The sequence below is a fragment of the Phacochoerus africanus genome, chromosome 2 (genome assembly GCF_016906955.1).
Source record: "Phacochoerus africanus isolate WHEZ1 chromosome 2, ROS_Pafr_v1, whole genome shotgun sequence".
In the NCBI taxonomy this organism is placed as follows: domain Eukaryota; kingdom Metazoa; phylum Chordata; class Mammalia; order Artiodactyla; family Suidae; genus Phacochoerus; species Phacochoerus africanus.
In genome coordinates this window covers 63,692,952-63,715,148 of record NC_062545.1, presented here as the reverse complement: position 1 = coordinate 63,715,148, position 22,197 = coordinate 63,692,952, and the positions used below count along the sequence as shown (strand labels likewise).

At 37.6% G+C, this 22,197-nt stretch overlaps 1 protein-coding gene across 1 annotated transcript in view; it reads right to left on the bottom strand.

The window, feature by feature from the left end:
* Positions 1 to 3,241: 3,241 nt before the first annotated feature.
* UFL1 (UFM1 specific ligase 1) overlaps positions 3,242 to 22,197 on the bottom strand; it is a 61,895-nt gene continuing 42,939 nt past the window's right edge. Inside the window, exons 15-19 of the mRNA XM_047761297.1 lie at positions 16,809 to 16,939; positions 7,590 to 7,670; positions 6,920 to 7,005; positions 5,945 to 6,125; positions 3,242 to 5,312 (exon numbers count right to left, since the gene is read on the bottom strand). Coding sequence (XP_047617253.1) covers positions 5,094 to 5,312; positions 5,945 to 6,125; positions 6,920 to 7,005; positions 7,590 to 7,670; positions 16,809 to 16,939 — 698 coding nt within the window. The 3' untranslated portion in view covers positions 3,242 to 5,093. The remainder of the gene's footprint in view (positions 5,313 to 5,944; positions 6,126 to 6,919; positions 7,006 to 7,589; positions 7,671 to 16,808; positions 16,940 to 22,197) is intronic.

Here is a 22,197-nt window from a genome sequence, read left to right as displayed (position 1 = left end):
TGTATACTACATCTTTATCCATTCATCTGTGGATGGAAGTTTAGATTGTTTCCATGTCTTGGCTATTGTAAATAGTGCTGCTATGAACATTGGTGTGCATGTATCTCTATGAATTCATTTTTGTTTTTTCCAGATAAATGCCCAGGAGTGGGATTGGTAGATCATATGGTAACTCTTATTTTCAGTTTAAGGAACTCCCAGAATGTTCTCCATAGTGGCTGTGCCAATCTATATTCCCACCAACAATGTAAGAGTATTTCTTTTTCTCCATACCCTCTGCAGCATTTATTATTTGCAGTCGTTTTAATGATGGTCATTCTGACTGGTATGAGGTGATACCTCATTGTAGTTTTCATTTGCATTTCTCTAATAATTAGTGATTTTTTTGTGTGTGTCTTTTGAGGCCTGCGCCCGTGTCATATGGAGGGAGGTTCCCAGGCTAGGGGTTTAATTAGAGCTGTGGCCAGCCTACGCCACAGCCACAGCAATGTGGGATCCATACCACATTTGCAACCTACACTACAGCTCATGGCAACGCCAGACCCTTAACCCACTGAAAGAGGCCAGGGATTGAACCTGCAACCTCATGGTTACAAGTCAGGTTCGTTAACCACTGAGCCATGACGGGAACTCCTAATTGGTGATGTTGAACATTTTTTCATGTGCCTACTGGCCATTTGTATGTCTTTTATGGAGAAATGTCTACTTAGATTCTCTGCCCATTTTTTGATTTTTTTTTAATATTGACCTGTATAAACTATTTTGGAAATTAAGCCCGTATTGGTCACATCATTGGCACATATTTTCTCTCATCCTGTAAGTTGTCAAATTGTTTATGGTTTCTTTTGCTGTGTAGTCTTTTAATTTTATTTGGCTCCAATTTTTGTTTTGTTTCCATTACTTTAGGAGACAGATCCAAAACATACTGTTGTGATTTATGTCAGAGTGTTCTGCCTATGTTTTCATCTTGGAATTTTATTTATTTTGCTTTTTAGGGCTCCATCCACAGCACATGGAGGTTCCCAGGCTAGGGGTCCAATCAGAGATACAGCTGCCAGCCTACACCACAGCCACAGCAACTCAGGCCCGAGCCGCATCTGAGACTTACACCACAGCTCACAGCAACACCAGATCCTTAACCCACTGATCGAGGCCAGTGACGGGACCCGCAAACTCATGGTTCCTAGTTGGATTGGTTTCCACTGTGCCATGTCAGGAACGCCTGTCTTGGAGTTTTATAACGTCATCTTATATTTAGGTGTTTAATCAATCTTATTTTTGTATATATGGTATTACATAATATTCTAATTTCATCCTCTTACAAGTACTCTTCCAGTTTTCCCAGCACCACGTATTGAAGAGACTGTCTTTTCTCCATTGCATATTCTTCCCTCCTTTTTTGTAGATTGACCATAAGTGCATTGGTTTATTTCTGGGCTCTATCTTCTTCTGTTGATCTATGTTTTTGTGCCAGTAACATACATTTTTGACTACTATAGTTTTATAGTGTAGTCTGAAGTCAGGGAGTGTAATTCCTCCAGCTGTGTTCTTCTTGCTCTAGATTGTTTTGGCTATTTGGGATCTTTTTGTTTCCATAAAAATTTTAATTTTTTTGTTCCAGTTCTGTGAAAAATGCCATTGGTAATTTGATAGGGGTTGCATTGAATCCATAGATTTCCTTGAATAGTAGGGTCATTTTAACTATTAATTCTTCCAATTCAAGAATATAACTTTCCTTCTGTTTGTGTCATCCTCAATTTCTTTCATTAGTGTCTTATAGTTGGTCTTTTGCCTCCTTAGGTAGGTTTATTCCTGGGTATTTTATTCTTTTTCATGTGATGGCAAATGGGATAGTTTCCTTAATTTCTCTTTTTAATATTTCATTATTAGCGTATAGAAATGCAACAGATTTCTGTGTCTTGATTTTGTATCCTGCGACTTCACCAAATCTATTAATGAGCTCTGGTAGTGTATTGGTGGCATCTTCAGGATTTTCTATGGTATCATGCCATCTGCAGTGACAATTTTTTTTTTGATTTTTATGGTTATAACTGCAGCATATGGAAGTTCCTAGGCTTGGGGTTGAATCAGACCTACAGCTGCCAGCCTATACCACAGCCACACCAGATTGAAGCCACATCTGCAACCTACACCACAGCTCATGGCAACAACAGATCCTTAACCCACTGAGTGAGGCCAGGGATCAAACCTGCATCTTCTTGGACACTAATTAGTTTCATTACTGCTGAGCCACAATGAGAATTCTTGCAGTGACAATTTTACTTCTTCCTTTCCAATTTGGATTCCTTATATTTCCTTCTTCTCTGATTGCTATGGAGTCCTGGGTTCTAATTTTTTTGTTTGCCTAGTGTGGACTTCATGATGGAGTAACTTGTGGGAATCTGCAGATCATTTTAATAGCTACTTTAATAGTGCTGCCAGATTTGTGGAAAATGTACATCCCAGAGTTTATAAATGTTTTTATTTAATCTCCCATATACACTGGTGCAAAGGATTAACTGGTATTAGTCAAAGCAAGCAAATCTTTCATCGTCCCACCCCCTACCAAATTCATAAAAATTAGTTACAGGATACCTATCTGGCCATGGGTCAAGTGGAATTTCTGATGAAGGAATGAACCATTCTTTCTTAATTTACAGGTACACTATACTTCAGATCACTTTTGCACTTTGACCTCATTCTTAATGCTTTATGGTCTGATTAAAGTACAATCTCCGAAAAGTTCAAGGTGGTGCTATACTCAGGTTAAGCAACTCCAACATTTATTGTTCTAATTTAGCATTAGGGCATTAAGATCTTTTCATAAAATACACTGTGATTTTGGTAAGATACACAACCTTCACTGAATCTTTCTGATGGCCAGAAGTAGGTTTCTTTTGACTATTCAAAAACACATGGTCTAGAGATAGAGCACATGAATACACTATTTAAATATTTCTGCTATGTGCAATAGTAGGGAATAGCGGATAAGAGTTTAGCCACATGTTTGCTGAAATCTAGCTAATTGAAAATGCTTTTTTTCTAAGGTGAAACGTTTCGTTAATGGCAAACCTTAAAGGAATGAAAGACAGAGGACTATGGAACCATCTTTGTGTAAAAAAAAATAAAGTGCTTTAAAAATGTTCAGAATAAGAATTTTAAAATGTAAATACATTACATATAATATATGCATCAATTAATCCTAACAAGTAAATAAAATAATGGAAGCATCAAAGTATCATAAAATTTAACAGAAACCACAAGGTAATTTTATTTTAAATAACATCCTTAAATCTGCCCATTAAGATCATAGTAGATAATTTTTTAACAATTTTGATATTATTAATGAAATTAGATTTTTACATACAAAATCAGCTACATAATTTTATTTACAAGAACAATAAACTGCTCTTATTTACTGTGGAAAAATAAGAACCATTTTGATAAAATTTAATGCAGACAAAATAGGACAGTATGGTTTTTTTAGCTGCTTCATTTTCTATGACCTAGTTTTACACAAATGTGGATTACTTTGGTATCTCTTGAAACATAAGTGATAAGGTCCTTAAAGAGTGAATAAAAAAATGAGGTTTTGTGTTCAACATTTTGGAAGCTAAATCAATAAATAAAACTATTTGGAGTTTATGGTCACAGAGGATTTGTCACTTTTTTTTTCCTTTGCCCCTAAGAAAATATATTAATAGAAAATTACAAGTAGAAAATATTTTTAAATTTCTTATATTCCCATCAACTTTAATAAAGCTTAGCAAATTAACTTCAGTCAATATTAATACTTTGTCTAGAATTAGAGGTAGACTGATCTTTGTATTCAAACATTTCAAAACATAGTTATAAGGAATTATATAAAAGTTTTTTTAATATTTGAGATTTTAAATAATTAAGTTCTTTTTTGGTACACAATAAATTGTTGCTTCAAGCTCATTTGGCTGAAATGATTACTCTAAGGAACTATTTTAGTTCCTTTTAACTACTGATCTTAACAAAACAAGAATACTTTTTGCTTTTTAGGCTGCACCTGTGACATATGGACATTCCCAGGACAGGGACTGAACTGCCAAGCCTATGCCACAGCAATGCCAGATCTGAGAGCTGCATCTGTGACATGGCAACACCAGATCCTTAACCCACTGAGTGAGGCCAGATACCAAACGAACCCACACTGTTAGGATTACTAGTTGGGTTCCTTACTGCTGAGCCCACAATGGGAACTCCAAGAATACTTACTTTTTAATAAGGGTTTCAATTTTGAAAAAAAAGTTTCAATGATTTAAATGTACTTATAGATACTCCTACAGCATAGTATAGGGTGCTAGAGTAACTAGTGATATAAAAAATGAAATCTGGAAATGAAAACTGAGTTAAAGAAAACTATCTGTATTAAATTTTTAGTTATTATAATGTGACATTCCTATGAGTAGTAAATTATATTTTTTCTCTAAATATTATTAGTATCTTATTTTAGAACAGGGTGCAGCAATGCATGGGCCCCTCTGGTGTCCTTTTGCACCTGTAAAGGTAATCCTGAAACCCTCAGCCACAAAAAAGTTCACTCCTGTGGGGAGATGAGAGGCCCTCTATAAGTAAAGGCTTAGTAATAATATCTTGCAAATTTTGGTATTTTAGGTTTGAAATATTCTCCGTTAAATTTTAAAATACACTCTTTTCATTTCTGACACCAAGGGCTTTTTTTTTAAGTTTCTGCCTAATGTGTGTAAATATAATAATGTCACTTGAAATCCAATAACACAACAAATGAGCCCTTTCCTAGAAATGAAAAATATCAGAGAATTTATTCTTCATTCAGCATCTAAAAAGAAAATAAACATGAAATGTATAATTTTTAGAATTATAATGTGAAAAAGAAATCTTCCATGGAGAACTCAATTTACAAAAATTCACATTTTTATAAGATTTACAGTGAATGCAATGCTACTGTTTTAACTAAACCGTGAATGTGGGAGGTGCTATTAAGGGGACTGAGGCTTGTGAAATGATTATTTTTTTTGGTAACCACTCACCTTTAACTTTGGGCAAAAAATGTCTACTATACAACATTAAGTAAATTAAAATCATTATTCTTCTGTCATTGATGATTTCCTCGATTTGAGAACAAGGTCTTTAATGGATGAAGAAAGTTCTTGAAGCTCTTTACGAGTAGTATTTGTGATATCTTCTTGTTCTTTGTCTAATTCATCACTCAAGGAATTTTCTCCCTGCCCAGTCTTCTTATTCTGACTAAGTAAATGCCTTACAACCAAACCTTGATACTTTACTAAAAGGGTATGCTGATCCTACGAAAAGAGAAAGGAGAAGAAAAGTTAAAAAACATGATTTAATTTTCTTTGGAACAAAGTAGGATTTGTTCAGTATACATTGCAGGTCTTCATCTTTACAAATTATTGTCCTTATAAGCAGAAAACTGAAACCAGCAAAGCCCTTGCCCTCAAAGAGTTTACAGTTTGGGGGATATAAAACATGACTACAGATCATTTAATTAAGTTGACTGAGCCAGGTTCTATCACCAAAGATACAAAGTGATAGGAAGTTCAAAGTAGCCAAGATACTTTTTAGCCGAGGAGCTTCTCAGAAGAATTTGTGCATGATAGACTTTTTAGGCAGATCAATCTTTGAAGCACAGTTACACCTGCATAAACTGAAATGGAAGACTGAACATTAATATTACATCTTTTCTAAAAGCTTAATTTCCAAATTCAGAATATACCTTACCATGGGTCTTTTATAGGAATCCTGAAACATTCTGGAGCTATGCTGAGTTTTTAAAATCAACATCCTAGTTCACTGTTTCCATTCTTGGAATCAGGAACATCAAAACATTTTGTGACCTAGTGTTCACAATGATTCACATCTATCCACTAAAAATATTAAGAATCAAAAAGCTTCGAGTGCACTGAGAATGTAATACCTCTGGAATTTTACTACTCAGGAAAGCAATGATCTGTGGGACACATCTTCCGGGTGCATGAAGCATGCTGTGGGTCAAGAACTGAAACAATAGAACTGATGTGAGGTGCAGAATAAGAGCAGGATCTTCTGTGACTTTTAGTTGTTCAGTCAGTGCTTGTCGATGCTGGAACAGTATCTGCCTGAACAAAAATAAAATCACATAAACATATACTATATTTTAACAAGTTCTCATCAATTTCAGTTCTTCCCTTATGTATCTATCCATTTTTAGCTCCTCTAGTTTAATTAACCTAGTTCCATAAATATTTTAAAGGATCTTTAAAATAGAATACAGACATACATAACCCTAAATGGCATGGATAAAATAATATGCTAGAAAATGATAAAATATATAGGGATACTCAAAGTATGCAATTTATTTTGAATTGTTGGGTATCAAACAGAAGTGCACTGTTTAAGATTTCTTATAAAGGAGTTCCCGTCGTGGCTCAGTGGTTAATGAATCCAACTAGGAACCATGAGGTTGCAGGTTCGATCCCTGGTCTTTCTCAGAGGGTTAAGGATCCAGCAATGCCATGAGCTGTGGTGTAGGTCACAGATGTAGCTTGGATCCTGCGTTGCTGTGGCTCTGGTGTAGGCCAGCAGCTACAGCTCCTACTAGATCCCTAGCCTGGGAACCTCCGTATGTTGCTGGTACGGCCCTAGAAAAGGCAAACAAAAAAAAAAAAAAAGAAAAGAAAGAAAAAAAGATTTCTTATAAAGAAAGTCTTTAGGCTAGTAAGTTCCCAGGCTTCATCAACCTACTATGCTGCCTTATTAAGTTGGGTCTGAGAGGGCCAACTAAGGACATGAAGACTGACTATGCTTAAAGGTCTACAGGCATTCTCTATACAAGATTCAGATAGTCAAAATCCAATTTCAATGAAATATGACACACCTAAAAGTTTATTAATACAGATTAATTCAATGTTACCTTTCCCTTTTTTTGTCTCCCCTTTTCAACATAATATCACAAGCTTCTGCTGCAGAATCCAGGCAAGAAAGAAAGTCTTCTATGCTCTGGAAAGGTATTTAATACCATTATTTACTTTTACATAAACAGGTAACCTAAAGAAAAACATTCATTTAATACTATTTTATAATTTTATATCCTGAATATAATTAAAAAAAATTTTTTTTTTTTTTAGGGCCACACCTGCAGTATATGGAAGTTCCCAGGCTAGGCTTCCAACTGGAGGTACAACTGCCGGCCAATGCCAGAGCCACAGCAATGCCAGATCGGAGCCATGTATGCAACCTGCACCACAGATTATGGCAACGTTGGATTCTTAATCCACTTAGCAAGGCCAGGGACTGAACCTGCTTCGTTATGGATACTACTCAGGTTCATTACTACTAAGCCACAATGGGAACTCCCTGAACATAATTTTTTAAAGGGTCATTTTTTCATTAAGTTTGAAATTGTGATTTAGGACTAGAGAGGGTAAAATGCCCCCTATGATGGTCTCTTCTTTCACCTCCCAAAGAGGTATCTGAGTGCAGGACAGTAGTTTTAGATTTACTTTTAAATTATTCTAATAAAAAGCCACTCGGAGATCACAAATTCTAGGCCAAATATCTAAACAGAATAAAACTTTACTTACCTTTTCATTCAGAGAGCTATGGAGTTTTGAGAGAGCTACTTTAGTTTCTTCTGACAATTTACTTAGAATTTTTTTTCTTACCTATAGGGAAAAAAGATTTCTTTGGGATTATGCCTTTGACATTTATTGAGTAAAATTTCAAAAAAAATGTATATTCACTACTGTAAAAAAAAAGACGAATGAAATTTATCTTTGTTCTTGAATTTTAGACCACAAACTAGGGATAAATATATGCTAAAGCACTCTAAAATCAGAGAGCCAGTCAACATCCAGTCAGCCAAAGAAGCTAGATGCAGCCCTCATTCCTCTCATCTGCTCCAGCAGTGTAAGAGAAAGATGAAGGGAGAGAGGGAGGAAAAGGGCGAGAGAGTATGCACCACCTACCTTGTGAAAAGAAGAGAATTTGGGGTAAGAGGCTGCTCCCTCTTTTTTCCACTGTGATGGGAAAAGTGTTTTTCCCTAAGGCCAGGTGAGGGGTCCTCACTCATAATAGGATGCCTCTAAAAATAAGGGGATTTGTACCATGGATGCTTGTTATACTATCTGGTGTGTGGCATCTTTTCAGCACCCCTCTCCAAAGATGAGTTTTGTAAAAAGTTTGCCAGCATTCTTGATCATAGTATTATGCTTCTACAGCAAAATTTCTGTAGACCTTATTGGAATGGCTTGACCAGCAGGATCTGAAAATCATAATATGCCTTGGAAGACTCAACTAACCTACTGACTTCTGACCCATGCTACAACAATCCTTCTGTGGCTCGTGAAGGGCATGGCAAGCAGGCAGATACATGGACCTGTCCAGGCAGTTGGGAATCACTGCTCAAGCTTAAGAATGGAAGGGAAACAGTACCTTGCTGGTGTAGGAGAGAGATTTAAATGGACCCGTTTGAAGGTTTAGGCGGAGTCCTTGCTACGAGAGGGAGTCACATCAAACTGAAAACATCCCACCAAAACAACATATCCCATATATGTGGCCACATCATGAGAGGCCACAAGCATTAGACTGATTTCGTTTGATTTAGATCAATGCCAGTGATATGTAGTCAGTCACATGAAGGCATGTTTGCGTCTTTCATTTTTCCTAAATCTCTAAATTTAAGTGGATCTAGGGTGAAAAAGAAGAGAAGGAGTCCCAGGGACAGATCATATCTTTCCTCCTCTAGGCAACAGGGAGCCATAGCTCCACCTAACATTTCAGGAAGGGAAGAGATGAACCCTGAGTTTGAGATTAGAATTTAAGAAAATGAACACAAGATCTGGGAGCAAAATGGCAGAGGAATAGGACATGGAGCTCAATTTTTCCACCAAACACATCAAAAAACCCCACATCTACATGCAGAATTATTCTCACAGAATACCTACTGAACTCTGGAAGAAGACCTCAGACTTCCAAAAAGGGCAAAACCTCCACCTAACTGGGTAGAACTAAAGAGCAAAAAAAAAAAAAGAGGGGAAAAAGGTACCAGGATGGGATCAGAACTCCTGAGAGGGAGCAGTGAAAGAGGAAAGGAATCTGCACCAGGAGACACTAAGGCCAACCAAATGGAGGGAAGATAAACAGGGAGGAGGGAGACAAAAGCCTTGGAAAAAGTGCAGCAGCCAATGTGAGGAGGGCAAAACAGAAAGAGAGCCACAGAGACCACAGGTACTACTGCTCAGTGCACCACTGCCTAAGACACTTGAGCTGGGTCTGGTGTTGAGGCTTGAGCTTTGCAGTTCAGTCCCAGGGAGAGAATAAGGATTGGCTATGTGGAAACAGCCTGAGGGGGCTAGGGAGTTTGAGAGGAAGCCTGGGCCTGCCAGAGAAGCAAAGTGCCACTGTTGGGAAGTGTGAGAGAAGGGTGGGCAAGATTGCCATGTGTGGGTGCTCAGGTGGCATGGTGCCTCTTGTGCAGCTATAGGGGTGGGTGCAAATCGATGCAGCCATCTCACACTCCAGAGGTGGGCAGAGCCTACCACCACTTAGGGTCCCATGACCAGGCAGCACCTGCAGAGCCAGTCATGCCAGGGGTTGCTGCTATAAAATACCCTGCAACCAAGTGCCAGCTGTTGCCCCTACCTTCCTGGAAACATACACACTCTGCTGCTGCCAAAGGCCTTGGAAACTGTCCCCACCACCATGGGGATCACTTCCACTGCCAAGGGCCCCGCAACCAGGTGCAGCCTGCTGTCCCCCACCCCCCATCGCCCCAAGGCTCACTGCCACCAACAAGGGCCTGGTGACCTGACACTGCCAGCAGCTGCCACCCATTGCCCCCACCTTCTTGGAGGCATGCTCAGGCTGTGCACCTGTATAACCTCTATTAAGGGGATAACAGTCTTCATGCACTGAGGAAAGAGACAGTAAACATCCAAACAAAAAGCAGCCCTGCTACAAAAACAACTGTAAGCCTACACAAGCTATGCAGGGATGCTCCCGCATATAAATTAGCCCTCCAAGACTATATAGTAGGTAATTGTTTTCCCTAAACTCACAGAGAAAGAAAAATATAAGCAGAATAAAGAAGCACAGGTACTACTCCTGTTGAAAGAAAAGGCGAATTCCCCTGAAGGAGCAAATACAGACACTAAATTCAAAAAGGAGGTAATGAAAATACTGAAGGAATTAAGAACAGATATCAACAGTAATGCAGTTTAAAGAGCAACTATAAACAAGAGCCAAGGAAAATTAGAAAATTCAATTGCTGAGAAGAAAGCTGAGCAAAAGGCAATGAAGAGCAGAATGAATAATCCAGAGGAATAAATAAGTGACTTGGAAGGTAGAATAATGGAAATCACCCAATCATGACAGCAGACAGAAAGCCTGAAAAAAAAAAAGAAAGCACTGTAGAGAGATCTATGGGATAATATAAAGTGTGCCAATATATGAACAGGGATCCCAGAAGAAAAACAGAATTGAAAATGTGAAGAAATTATGGCTGAAAATTTCCCATGCCTAAAGAAGGAAACAGAAATTCAGATAAAGGAAGCAGAGAGGGGCCCAAACAAGATGAACCCCAAAAGAACTACACCAAGACATATTACAATAAAAATGGCAAAAGTTAAAAGATAAGGAAAGGATGCTAAAGGCAGCAAGAGAAAAACAGTTAATCACAAGGGAACCCCCATAAGGCTATCAGCTGATTTCTCTACAGTGATGCTACAGGCCAGAAGAGAGTGACAAGATATATTCAAAGTGCTACAAGGGAAAAATCTGCAATCTAAAATACTCTACCCAGCAAGATTATTATTTAAAATGGAAGGAGTAATAATTTCTCAACAAGCAAAAATTAAAAGAATACATCAATATTAAACCTATCCTAAAAGAAATATTTAAGATCACCTCTAGATAGAAAAAATACATAAGATGGAGGAAATCACAATTAGGGAGTAATCACTTAAGCCAATATACAGATCAAAAAGAAAAGCTATTTGTGAGAGAAATGATAAATAAGGAACAGCAAAAGGATAAACATGAACATGTAAAAAAGGACATAAAAGTCATTAAGTGTGGGGAAGTAGAGTAAGAGAATCCAGATCCTTTTTTTAGAATGTGTTTGAGCCTACATGACTATCAGTCCAAAGCAAGCAGATATAGGAGGGGGTTATCATACTTGAAAAACAGGGCAACTACAAATAAAAACCAAACAATAGAGATTCACAATAAGCAAAAAGAAGAGAACATAAACATAAAAAAGGAAATCATCAAACCACTAAAAAAGGAGTTCCCATTGTGGCTCAGCAAGTTAAGAACCTGACCAGTATCCATTAGGAATTGGGTTTGATCTCTGGACTTGCTCAGTGGGTTAAAGGATCTGGCACTGCCATGAGATATGGTGTAGGTCACAGACATGGCTTGGATCTGGTGCTGCTGTGGTGGTGCTGCTGTGGCAGCTGCAGCTCTGATTCAACCCCTAGGCTAGGAACTTCCATATGCTACAGATATGGCCCTGAAATAAACAGAAGAAAAAAAAAAAACCCACGAAAAAGAAAAAGGAAGGAACAAAGGAGAAACACAGAATCATCTGGGAAACAAGGTTTAAAATGGCTATAAATACATATCCATCAATAATTACCTTAAATGTCAATGGAATGAATGCTCCAATCAAAAGACATAGAGTGGCAGAATGGATTAAAAAAAAAAAAGCCCACAATATGCTGCCTATAAGAGACCAACCTTAGGGCAAAGGACACACACAGATGAAGGGGAGAGGATCAAAATGATATTTCGTGCAAATAGACGTGACGAAAAAAAAGCAGGAGTTGGAACACTCATCTCAGACAAAATAGGCTTTAAAACAAAGGCCATAAGGAAAGATAAAGACACTACTTAATGATAAAAGGATCCATTCGAGAGGATATTACACTCATCAACATATATGACACTAATACAAAGAGCACCCAAGTACATAAAACAAATAGTAACAAACACAAAAAGAGGAATTTTTTTTTTTTTTTTTTTAAGGGCCATACCCATGGCATATGGAAGTTCCCAGCTGTAGCAATGCAGGATCTGAGCCATGTCTGTGACAGTTCACGGCAATGCTAAATCCTTAACCCTCTGAGTGAAGCCAGGGATTGAACCTGCAATCTCATGGTTACTACTCAAATTTGTTTCTGCTGCACCACAACAGGAACTCCGAAAAGGAGAAATTGATGGGAATACAATAATAGTAGGAGACTTGAACACCCAACTGACATCAATGGACAGATCTTTTAGAGAAAAAAATCAGTAAGGCAATAGAGATCCTAAGTAACAGAAAAGAATAGTTAGACTTAATATTTTCGGGCCACTACATCCAAAAATATGGAATACACATTCTTTTCAAGTGCACATGGAATATTCTCAAGGATTGACCACATATTGGGGCACAAAGCTAACCTCACCAAATTTAAGAGTACAGAAATTATTTCAAGCTTCTTTTCTGACCCTATGGCATGAAACTAGAAATCAACCACAGAAAAAGAAATCAGAAAAGTCTGACTACATGGAGATTAAACAACATGCTACAAAAAGCCAATGGGTCATTGAGGAAGTCAAAAGGGAAATTAAAAAAATACCTTAAGACAAATGATAATGAAAACACAACTATTTAAAATCTTTGGGATGCCACAAAAGCAGTTCTTAGAGGGAAGTTCATAGTGATATAGGCCTTCCTCAAAAAAGAAGAAAAATCTCAAATCAACAACTTAAATGACCACCTAAACGAATCAGAAAAAGAACAAAACCTAAAGTCAGTAGAAGGAAAGAAATAAAGATCAGAGAGGAAGTCAATAAAATAGAGATTAAAAAAAAAATCAATAAAACCAAGAGCTGGTTCTTTGAAAGGACAGACAAAACTGACAAACTTCTGGCTGGACTCAAAAGAAAAGGAACCAAAATAAACAACAACAAAAAATAAAAAATAAAGAAAGAAATCTCAATGGATACTGCAGAACCACAAGAAAATTTTATGAACAATTATATGTCAACAAACTGGACAACCTAGAAGAAATGGACAACTTTTTAGAGACTTACAGCCTGCTGAAAATGAATCAAGAAGAAAGAGATCAAGTTAACAGACGGTGAGTTCCCGTCGTAGAGCAGTGGTTAATGAATCTGACTAGGAACCATGAGGTTGCGGGTTCGGTCCCTGCCCTTGCTCAGTGGGTTAACGATCCGGCGTTGCCGTGAGCTGTGGTGTAGGTTGCAGACGCGGCTCAGATCCCGAGTTGCTGTGGCTCTGGCGTAGGCCAGTGGCTACAGCTCCGATTCAACCCCTAGCCTGGGAACCTCCATATGCCACGGGAGTGGCCCAAAGAAATAGTTAAACGACAAAAAAAAAAAAAAAAGTTAACAGACGGATCACTAGAAATGAAATTGAGTATGTAATAAAAACACTCCCTACAAACAAAAGTCCAGGACCAGATGGCTTCATGGATGAATTCTACCAAACATACAAAAAAGAACTTACACCAATCCTTCTTAAAATTTTCCAAAAGGCTGAAGAAGGAACACTCCCAAAGACATTCTATGAAGCTTTCATCACCCTTATGCCAAAAGCAAAGATACTACTAAAAAAGTAAATTGTAGGCCAATATCTTTGATGAATATAGATGCAAAAATTCTCAACAAAATTTTAGCCAACTGAATCCAACAACACATAAAACAGATAATAAACCATGATAAAGTGGGGATGCACCCCAAGTCCATAGGATGGCTCAACAGATGCAAATCAGTCAACATAATACATCACATTAACAAAAGAAAAGTCAAAAGCCACATGGTTATCTCAATACATGCAGAAAAAGCATTTGATAAAATTCAACAACCATTCATGATAAAAACTCCTACCAAAGTGGGTATAGAGGGAACATGTCTCAACATAATAAAAGCTATTTATGACAAACCCACAGCCAATATAATACTCAAAGGAAAAAAGCCAAAAAACTTCCTTCTAAAATCTGGAACAAGAAAAGGATGCCCACTCTCACGTCCATTCAACACAGTATTGGAAATTATAGTCACAGCTATCAGACAAAATAATAACTAAAAGGTATCCAAATTGGAAGAAAAGAGGTAAAATTGTCACTACATGCAGATGAAATGATAATGTACATAAAAAACCCTAAGGACTCCACACAAAAACTACTTGACTTAATAAATTCAGCAAAGTAGAATACTATATTAATATTCAGAAATTGGTTGCATTTCTGAATACTAACAATGAAATATTAGAAAAGGAATATAAAAAACAATGCCTTTCAAAATCACATCAAAACAAACAAACAAAACAAAACAAAACAAAAAACCCAACCAAAAAAACCCCCCACAACAACCTAGGAATAAATCCGACCAAGCAGGTGAAAGACTTAAATGCTTATGTACCATGCACAAAAATAAACTCAAAATGGCTTAAAGACTTAAATATAAGATACCATCAAACTCCCAGAAGCAAACATAGGCAAAACATTCTGACATAAACTGTACAAATGTATTCCTATGTCAGTCTCCAAAGGCAAGAGAAATAAAAACAAAAAACAAAGGGTCCTAATCAAACTTACAAGCATTTGCATAGCAAAGAAAACCATTAAAAAAAAAGACAATTGGAGTTCCCGTCCTGGCTCAGTGGTTAACAAATCCGACTGGGAACCATGAGGTTGCGGGTTTGATCCCTGGCCTTGCTCAGTGGGTTAAGGATCCAGTGCTGCCATGAGCTGTGGTAGGTCACAGACACTGCTCTGTGGTGAAGGTTGCAGATGCAGCTCAGATCCCATATTGCTGTGGTGTAGGTCAGTGGCTACAGCTCCGATTAGACCCCTAACCTGGGAACCTCCATATGCTGCAGGAGCAGCCCTAGAAAAGGCAAAAAGACAAAAAAAAAAAAAAAAAGAAAAGGCAACCTACTGAAAGGGAGGAAATAGTTGCAAATGATGCAACTGACAAATGCTTAATCTACAAAATATATAAACAACTCATACAACTCAACAGCAAAAACAAACGACCCAATAGAAAAATAGGCAGAAGACCTCCTAAACAGACTTTCTCTAAAGGTGACACAGGGATGTCCAGCAGACACATGAAAAGATGCTCAACATCACTATTAGAGAAATGCAAATCAAAACTACAATGAGGTACCACCTCACACACCAGTCAGAATGACCATAATTAAGAAGTCTATAAATAACAAATGCTGGAGACGGTGTGAAAAAAAGGGAACATTCCTATACTGTTGGTGGGAATGTAAATTGGTACAACCACTATGGAGAACAGTATAGCGGTTCCTCAGAAAAGTAAAAATAGAACGACCATATAATCCAGCAATCCTACTCCTGAGCATATATCCAGACAAAACTTTCACTGAAAAAGATATATGCAAAACTATGTTCACTACAGCACTATTCACAATAACCAAGACATGGAAACAACCTAAAAGTCCACTGACAGAAGAATGGATTAATAAGATGTGGTAAATATATACAATGGAATACAACTCAGTCATAAAAAAGGGATGAAATAATGCCACTGATAGCAACATGGATGCGACTAGAGATTCTCATACTAAGTGAAGTAAGTCAGAAAGAGAAAGACGAATACAGTATATATCACTTATATGTGGAATCTAAAATACGGCATGTATTAACCTATCTACAGAAGAGAATTAGACTCACAGACATGCAGAACAGACTTGTGTTGCCAAGGACAGAGGAGTGGGACACACTTGGATTTTGGATTAACAGATGCAGGCTATTACACATAGAGTGGATAGACAATAAGATCCTACTGTATAGCACAGGGAAATATGGGAAATACATCTAATTTCCTGGGATGGACCATGATGGAAAATATAAGAAATATATATGTACATATATATAAGAAACACACACACATATATGTATGACTGGGTCACTTCTCTGTACAGAATAAATTGGTACAACACTGTAAATCAACTATAATTTTTTAAAAAAGTATAAAAAATGAATTAGAATTAATCCAAACAAATGAGATGGTGTCATTCAATGTAATGACTGAAAAGTTATAGAATCTGGTCATAATGAAAAGGGATTTGCAACTCAGCAGGCAAAAAGCATGTAACACAACATTAGGAAAAAATAAAGACTTTTGGTTACAAAGTAAATAAACATCATTACTTTTTTTCTCCCCTGTTATGGTTGCTACATGAAATTCTAAATGATTGTGCTAACCTAGAATTTAATTTCAGTTCTAATTTCCTCTTCTATAATGGACACCTCCTGTTCCTAAAGATCTACCTAAAGTAAGCTTGTTCATTTGCCTTGTCTTTCAATCCCACCTCTTTGAATAGCCACCCTCACTCTTTGGATTTAATTTTATCAGGCAGCCTTGCAATCTGAGCTATCTGATGAGTTTAAAAAAAGATTCTGTAGACTATTAGGCTTATTCATTTATTTATCTTAGAGAAAAGTAAATATATAGTGTTCTCCTGTTGCTTTCTACATGGTAAAAAAAGTAGAAGGCCAAACATGCATAATTTTTACACAGCATTTCCAGATATAATGACTATTATTTCCTTAGTTTTATCATTACTTTTGATAGGCTGATTATATTACCAATCCTGCAAATAACTATATATACATGTACTAAACTTGAACTAAAAATACGACAGATTTTTTTCCTAAAAATTCTTCCTAAATCTTATTTTCCTTTAGATGTGAGAAAGTGAAACATGCTCAGATTTCAAAGCAAAAACATGAGAAGTAGTAAGAAAATCACTAACTTACTTCACTTGTAATGGTTGCAGGATCGTCCACTGCCATCATTAAATCCGAAGCTAAGAAGTTGAAAATGAGATTAGTGATATCAGTACATACTGTCTTCAGTAAGTGCTTGGTAAGAGCAGCCTGGGTATCATCTGGAAAATAAAGTTGCTTTATTGAAATGAATGTCTTAACACATAAATGGATCAAGATGTACATATAGACAATGGAATACTTTTCTCTGCCATTAAAAAAAAAAAGGAAATAATGCCATTAGCAGCATATAAAGAAAAAGAGATTGTCATACTAAGTGAAGTAAGTCAGAAAGAGAAAGACAAATACCATATGATATACTTATGTGTTGAATCTAAAATATCATATGAATGAACTTATCAGTCAAGCAGAGGCAGACTCACAGACATAGTATACGGACTTATGGTTGGCAAGGCATAGGGGGAGTGAGGGAAGGTGGACTGGGAGTCTGGGGTTAGCAGATCAAACTATTACATATAGAATGGATAAACAATAAGGCTCTCTGAACAGCACAGGAAGCTATAATCAGTATTTTGTAACAAACTATAATAATAGAAAAGAATATGAAAATATAAAATTGAATCATTGTGCTGTACAGCAGATATTAATACAACATTGTAAATCAGGTTGAAAGGCAAGATGGAGGAGTAGAAGGGTTCAAGATTACCTCCTTCAATGAAAACACCAAAATTACAACTGGACCAACCATCAACAAGACAGACAGGAAGCTACCAAAAAAGATATCTTACACCCAAAGACAAAGAAGAAAACAATCAAGATAGTAAAAAGAGAACTTTCGCAATGTAAGCAATCCCATACACCTGCCAGGTGGGTGACCCACAGACTGGAAAGTAACTATATACATATATAGTATATATATGTATATATATATATATCACAGAGGATTTCCTATAGGACTAAGAGTTCTGAACTGCACACCAGGTTCCTGATCCTGGGGGTCTGGCATTGGGAGGAGGAGCCCTCAGAGCACTTGGCATTGAAAGCCAGTGGGGTTTCAGTGCCAGAGCTCCACAGGACTGGGGGAAAGAGAAACTCCACTCTTGGAGGGCACGCAGAGGGTTTCATGTGCACTGGGTCCCAGGAACAGCACGGGGTGGCAGTGGCTCACTATGGGGTCAGGATGTTGGAGGCAGTGGTCCCAGGGAATACACTCATCAGTGTGACAGCCCCTGAAAGTTGCCATTTTGGAAAACTCTGGCCCCATCCATCAGGACTGAGAAGTCTCACAGCAAACAACAAACTGGATGGGAACACAGCACCACCCATCAGCAAACAGGCTGCCTAAAGTCCTCTCATAAGCTGCCTTTAATCACACCCAGAGAGAAAGCCTCACTCCCTAGAGGGCCAAGACTAAGCTCGACCTACAAGTGGGCAGGCACCAGTCTCTTCCTTAAGGAAGCCTGCCTCAAGCCCCTGTATCATCTTCACCCACAAGGTAGCAGACACCAGAAGCAAGAGAGCCTACAACCCTGTAGCCCACAGAAAGAGACTAAACAAAAAAACTATACAAAATGAAAAGGCAGAGGAATATGAGCCAGATGAAGGAACAAGACACCCCCAGAAAAACCACTAAAGTGAACTGGAGATAAGCAACCTCCATGAAAAAGACTTTAGAGTAATGATAGCAAAGATGATGCAAAATCTCATTAAAAAAAACCTAGAGAAGATCGATAAATTCCAAGGGAAAAAAAACTAGAAAAGATCGATAAATTACAAGAATAAATGAACAAAAAAATAAAAGATTTAAAGATTATACAGACAGATGAAAAACATGGTAACTGAAATTAAAAATTCACTAGAAGGAACCAACATGAAGAATACAGAAGGCAGAAGAATAAATGAAAGACAGAATGGAGATAATCACCGATGCAGAACAGAATAAAGGAAAAAGAATGAAAAGAGAAGAGGACAATCTAAGAGAAGTCTAGAATAACTTTAAACACACCAATAATGCATCATAGAGGTGCTAGAAGGAGAAGAGAGAGAAAGCGCTGGAGATAGCAACCCAAAACTTCTCTAACATGGAAAAGGAATCACTCAAATCCAGGAAGCATATGAATATCATATAGAAGAAACTCAAGGCAGAAACATATAAACCAAACTGATCAAAAATAAAACCAAGGGAAAATACTGAAAGCAGCTAGGGGAAAAGCAATAAATAACATACAAGAGAACCCCAATAAGGTTATCAGTTTATTTTTCAGCAGAAACTTTGCAAGCCTGAAGGGAGTGGCACTATATACTTAAAGTGAGGAAAGGAAAAAACCTACACTAAGAATACTCTATCCAACCAGACTTTTATTCAGATTTGAAGAAATCAAAAGCTTTATAGACAAGCAAAAGCTAAGAGTATTCAGCACCACCAAATGAACTTTATATTAAATACTAAAGGAACTTATCTAGGGAGAAAAGCAAAGGGATAACTAGAAACAAGAAAATGACAAATGAGAAGGCTCACCAGTAAAGGCAAGCATGTAGTAAAGGGAAACCATCCACAGACAAATATGATACCAAAACCAGTAATCGTGAGAAGAGGAGGGTACAAATGGAGAATTCTGGAGATGCATCTGCAATTAAGAGACCAGCAACTTATATCAATCTTATATATATAGACACCTATATCAAAACCTCATGGTAACTGCAAACCAAAAACCTAAAACAGATACACACAGGAATTAGAAAAAGCAATCCAAGCACAACACTGAAGATAGTCATCAAACCTCAAGAGAAAAGTGAAGAAAAAAGAATAAAAACAAATTGAAAACAATTAACAAAATAGCAATACAAACATATATATCAATAATCACCTTAGGAGTTCCTATTGTAGATCAGCAGGTTATGAATGTGACTAGTATCCATGAGATTGTGGGTTTGATCCCTTGCCTTGCTCAGGGGTCTAAGGATCTGGCATTTCCATGAGCTGTGGTGTAGGTCATTAACACAGCTCTGATCCCACACTGCTGTGGCTGTGGCACAGGCTGGCGGCTCCAATTCGACCCCTAGCCTGTGAACTTCCATATGCCACAGGTGCAGCCCTAAAAAGAAAAAAAGAAAAAATATTATCTTAAATATAAATAGACTAAATGCTCCAACCAAAAGACACTGATTGGTTGAAAGGATACAAACACAAGACCCATATAAATACTATCTTATAAGAGACTCACTTCAGTTCTAGGGACAAAACAAACTGAAAAAACTGAAAGTGAGAGGATGGAAGAAGACACCCCATGCAAATGGAAATCAAAAGAAAGCTGCAGTAGCAATACTCATTATCAGAAAAATCATTTTAAAATAAAGACTGTTATAAGAGACAAAAAAAAAGGACATTACATAATGATCAGAGGAGCAATCCAAGAAGACATAACAACTATAAATATATATGCACACAACATAGAAGCACCTCAATACCTAAGGCAACAGCTAACAGCCATAAAAGGAGAAACTGATACTAACATAATATTCATGGGGGACTTCAACACTCCGCTTACAGCAATCCAGAAAAAAAAAAAATCATATCCAGATGGACTTAATAGATATTTATAGAATATTCCATCTGAAAGGAGCAGAGCACGCATTCTTCTCAAGTGCACATGGAACATTCTCTAGGATAGACCATATCTTGGGCCACAAATCAAGCCTCAGTAAATTAAGAAAATCAAAATCATATCAAGCATCTTTCTGACCACAATGCTAAAACTAGAAATCAATAAGAAAAAAAAAATCCAAAAAAACCCACCACAACTGTATGGAGACTAAACAACATGCCACTAAACAACCAATGGATCAAAGAAGAAATAAAAGAGGAAATAGAAAAAATACCTAGAGACAAATGCAAACAGACACATTCATCTCAAACCTCTGGCATGCAGCAAAAGCAATTTTAAGAGGGAAGTTAATGGCAATATAAGCCTACCTCAGGGAACAGGAAAAATTCCAAATAAACAACCTAATATTACACACAAAGCAACTAGAGAAAGAACAACCCCCAAAATTACACAAGAAAAAAAATCATAAAGATCAGAGCAGAAATAAAATAGAAACAAACAAACAAAAAGATCAAGAAACTAAAAGCCGGTTCTTTGAAAAGATCAACAAAACTGATAAAGCCTTCGTGAGACTCATAAGAAAAAAAGGCAGAAGGCTCAAATGAATAAGATCAGAAATGAAAAACTAGAAATTACAAACACCACGTAAATACATTAAAGGATATAGGATCATAAGAGACTGCTACAAGCAACTATATGCCAATAAAACAGACAACTTAGAAGAAATGGATACATTCTTAGAAAGGTACAGTCTTATAAGACTGAACCAGGAAGAAATACAAAGCCAAATGGACCAAACACAAGTCCTGAAATGGAAACTATGATTAAGAAACTTTCAAGTGCCTCCATCACGGTGCGGACCTGCCAGGAAGCACTCCTTTGCCTCAGAACTACCTGGCTAGCCCCACCTGCCCTCAGGAGGCACTGTAGTCCTGTGGAACAGCAGCCCAGCACTGCCTGCCCTCGGGAAGAGCTCTGCGGCCCAGGAGTACCAGGGCAAGCCCTGCCCATCCATGGAAAGTGCGCCTCCATCGCGGTGAGGACCTGCCAGTCCCACCCACCCTTGGGAAGCACTCTTTTGCCTCGGAGTGACCCTGCTAGCCCCACCCACCTTTGGGAAATGCCCTGCTGCCTCAAAGAAGGCCGGCCAACACTGCCAGCCCTCAGGAAACACTTCACAGCAGTGCCAGGGCAAATCCTGCCTGGCCAAGGGGAGTGCACTTCCACCACGAAAAAGAAAAACACAAGCAAGATGAAAAAGCTCAGAACCATTCCCAGTTAAACCAACAGGAGAACTTACCTAAAGCAGTCGACAATGAAACACACCTCTGTAGTATGACAGACTTGGAGTTTGAAAAGGACATAGTGAAAATACTGAAGGAATTAAACAGAAGAAATGAACAGTAATGCAGACTCCCTCAGAAAGGAACTAGAAAATACAAGGAGGAGCCAAGAAAAACTAGAAAATTCATTTGCAGAGATACAAACTGAGCTATGAGCAGTAAAAACCAGAATGAATAATACAAAGGAACAACTTAATGATGTGGAGGATAGAATAATGGAAATCACCCAAATCAGGACAGCAGACAGAAAACAAAATGAAAAAATGTGAAAGCAATATAAGAGACCCATGGGATAATATAAAGTGCCAATCTACACATAATAGGAATTCCAGAAGGAGAGAAAAAAAGAAAAGGGGAATGAAAATATATTTGAAGAAATTATCACTGGAAACTTTCCAAATCTAAAGGATACTGATATCAAGATACGGGAAGCACAGAGGGCCCCAAATAAGCTGAATCCAAATAGACCCA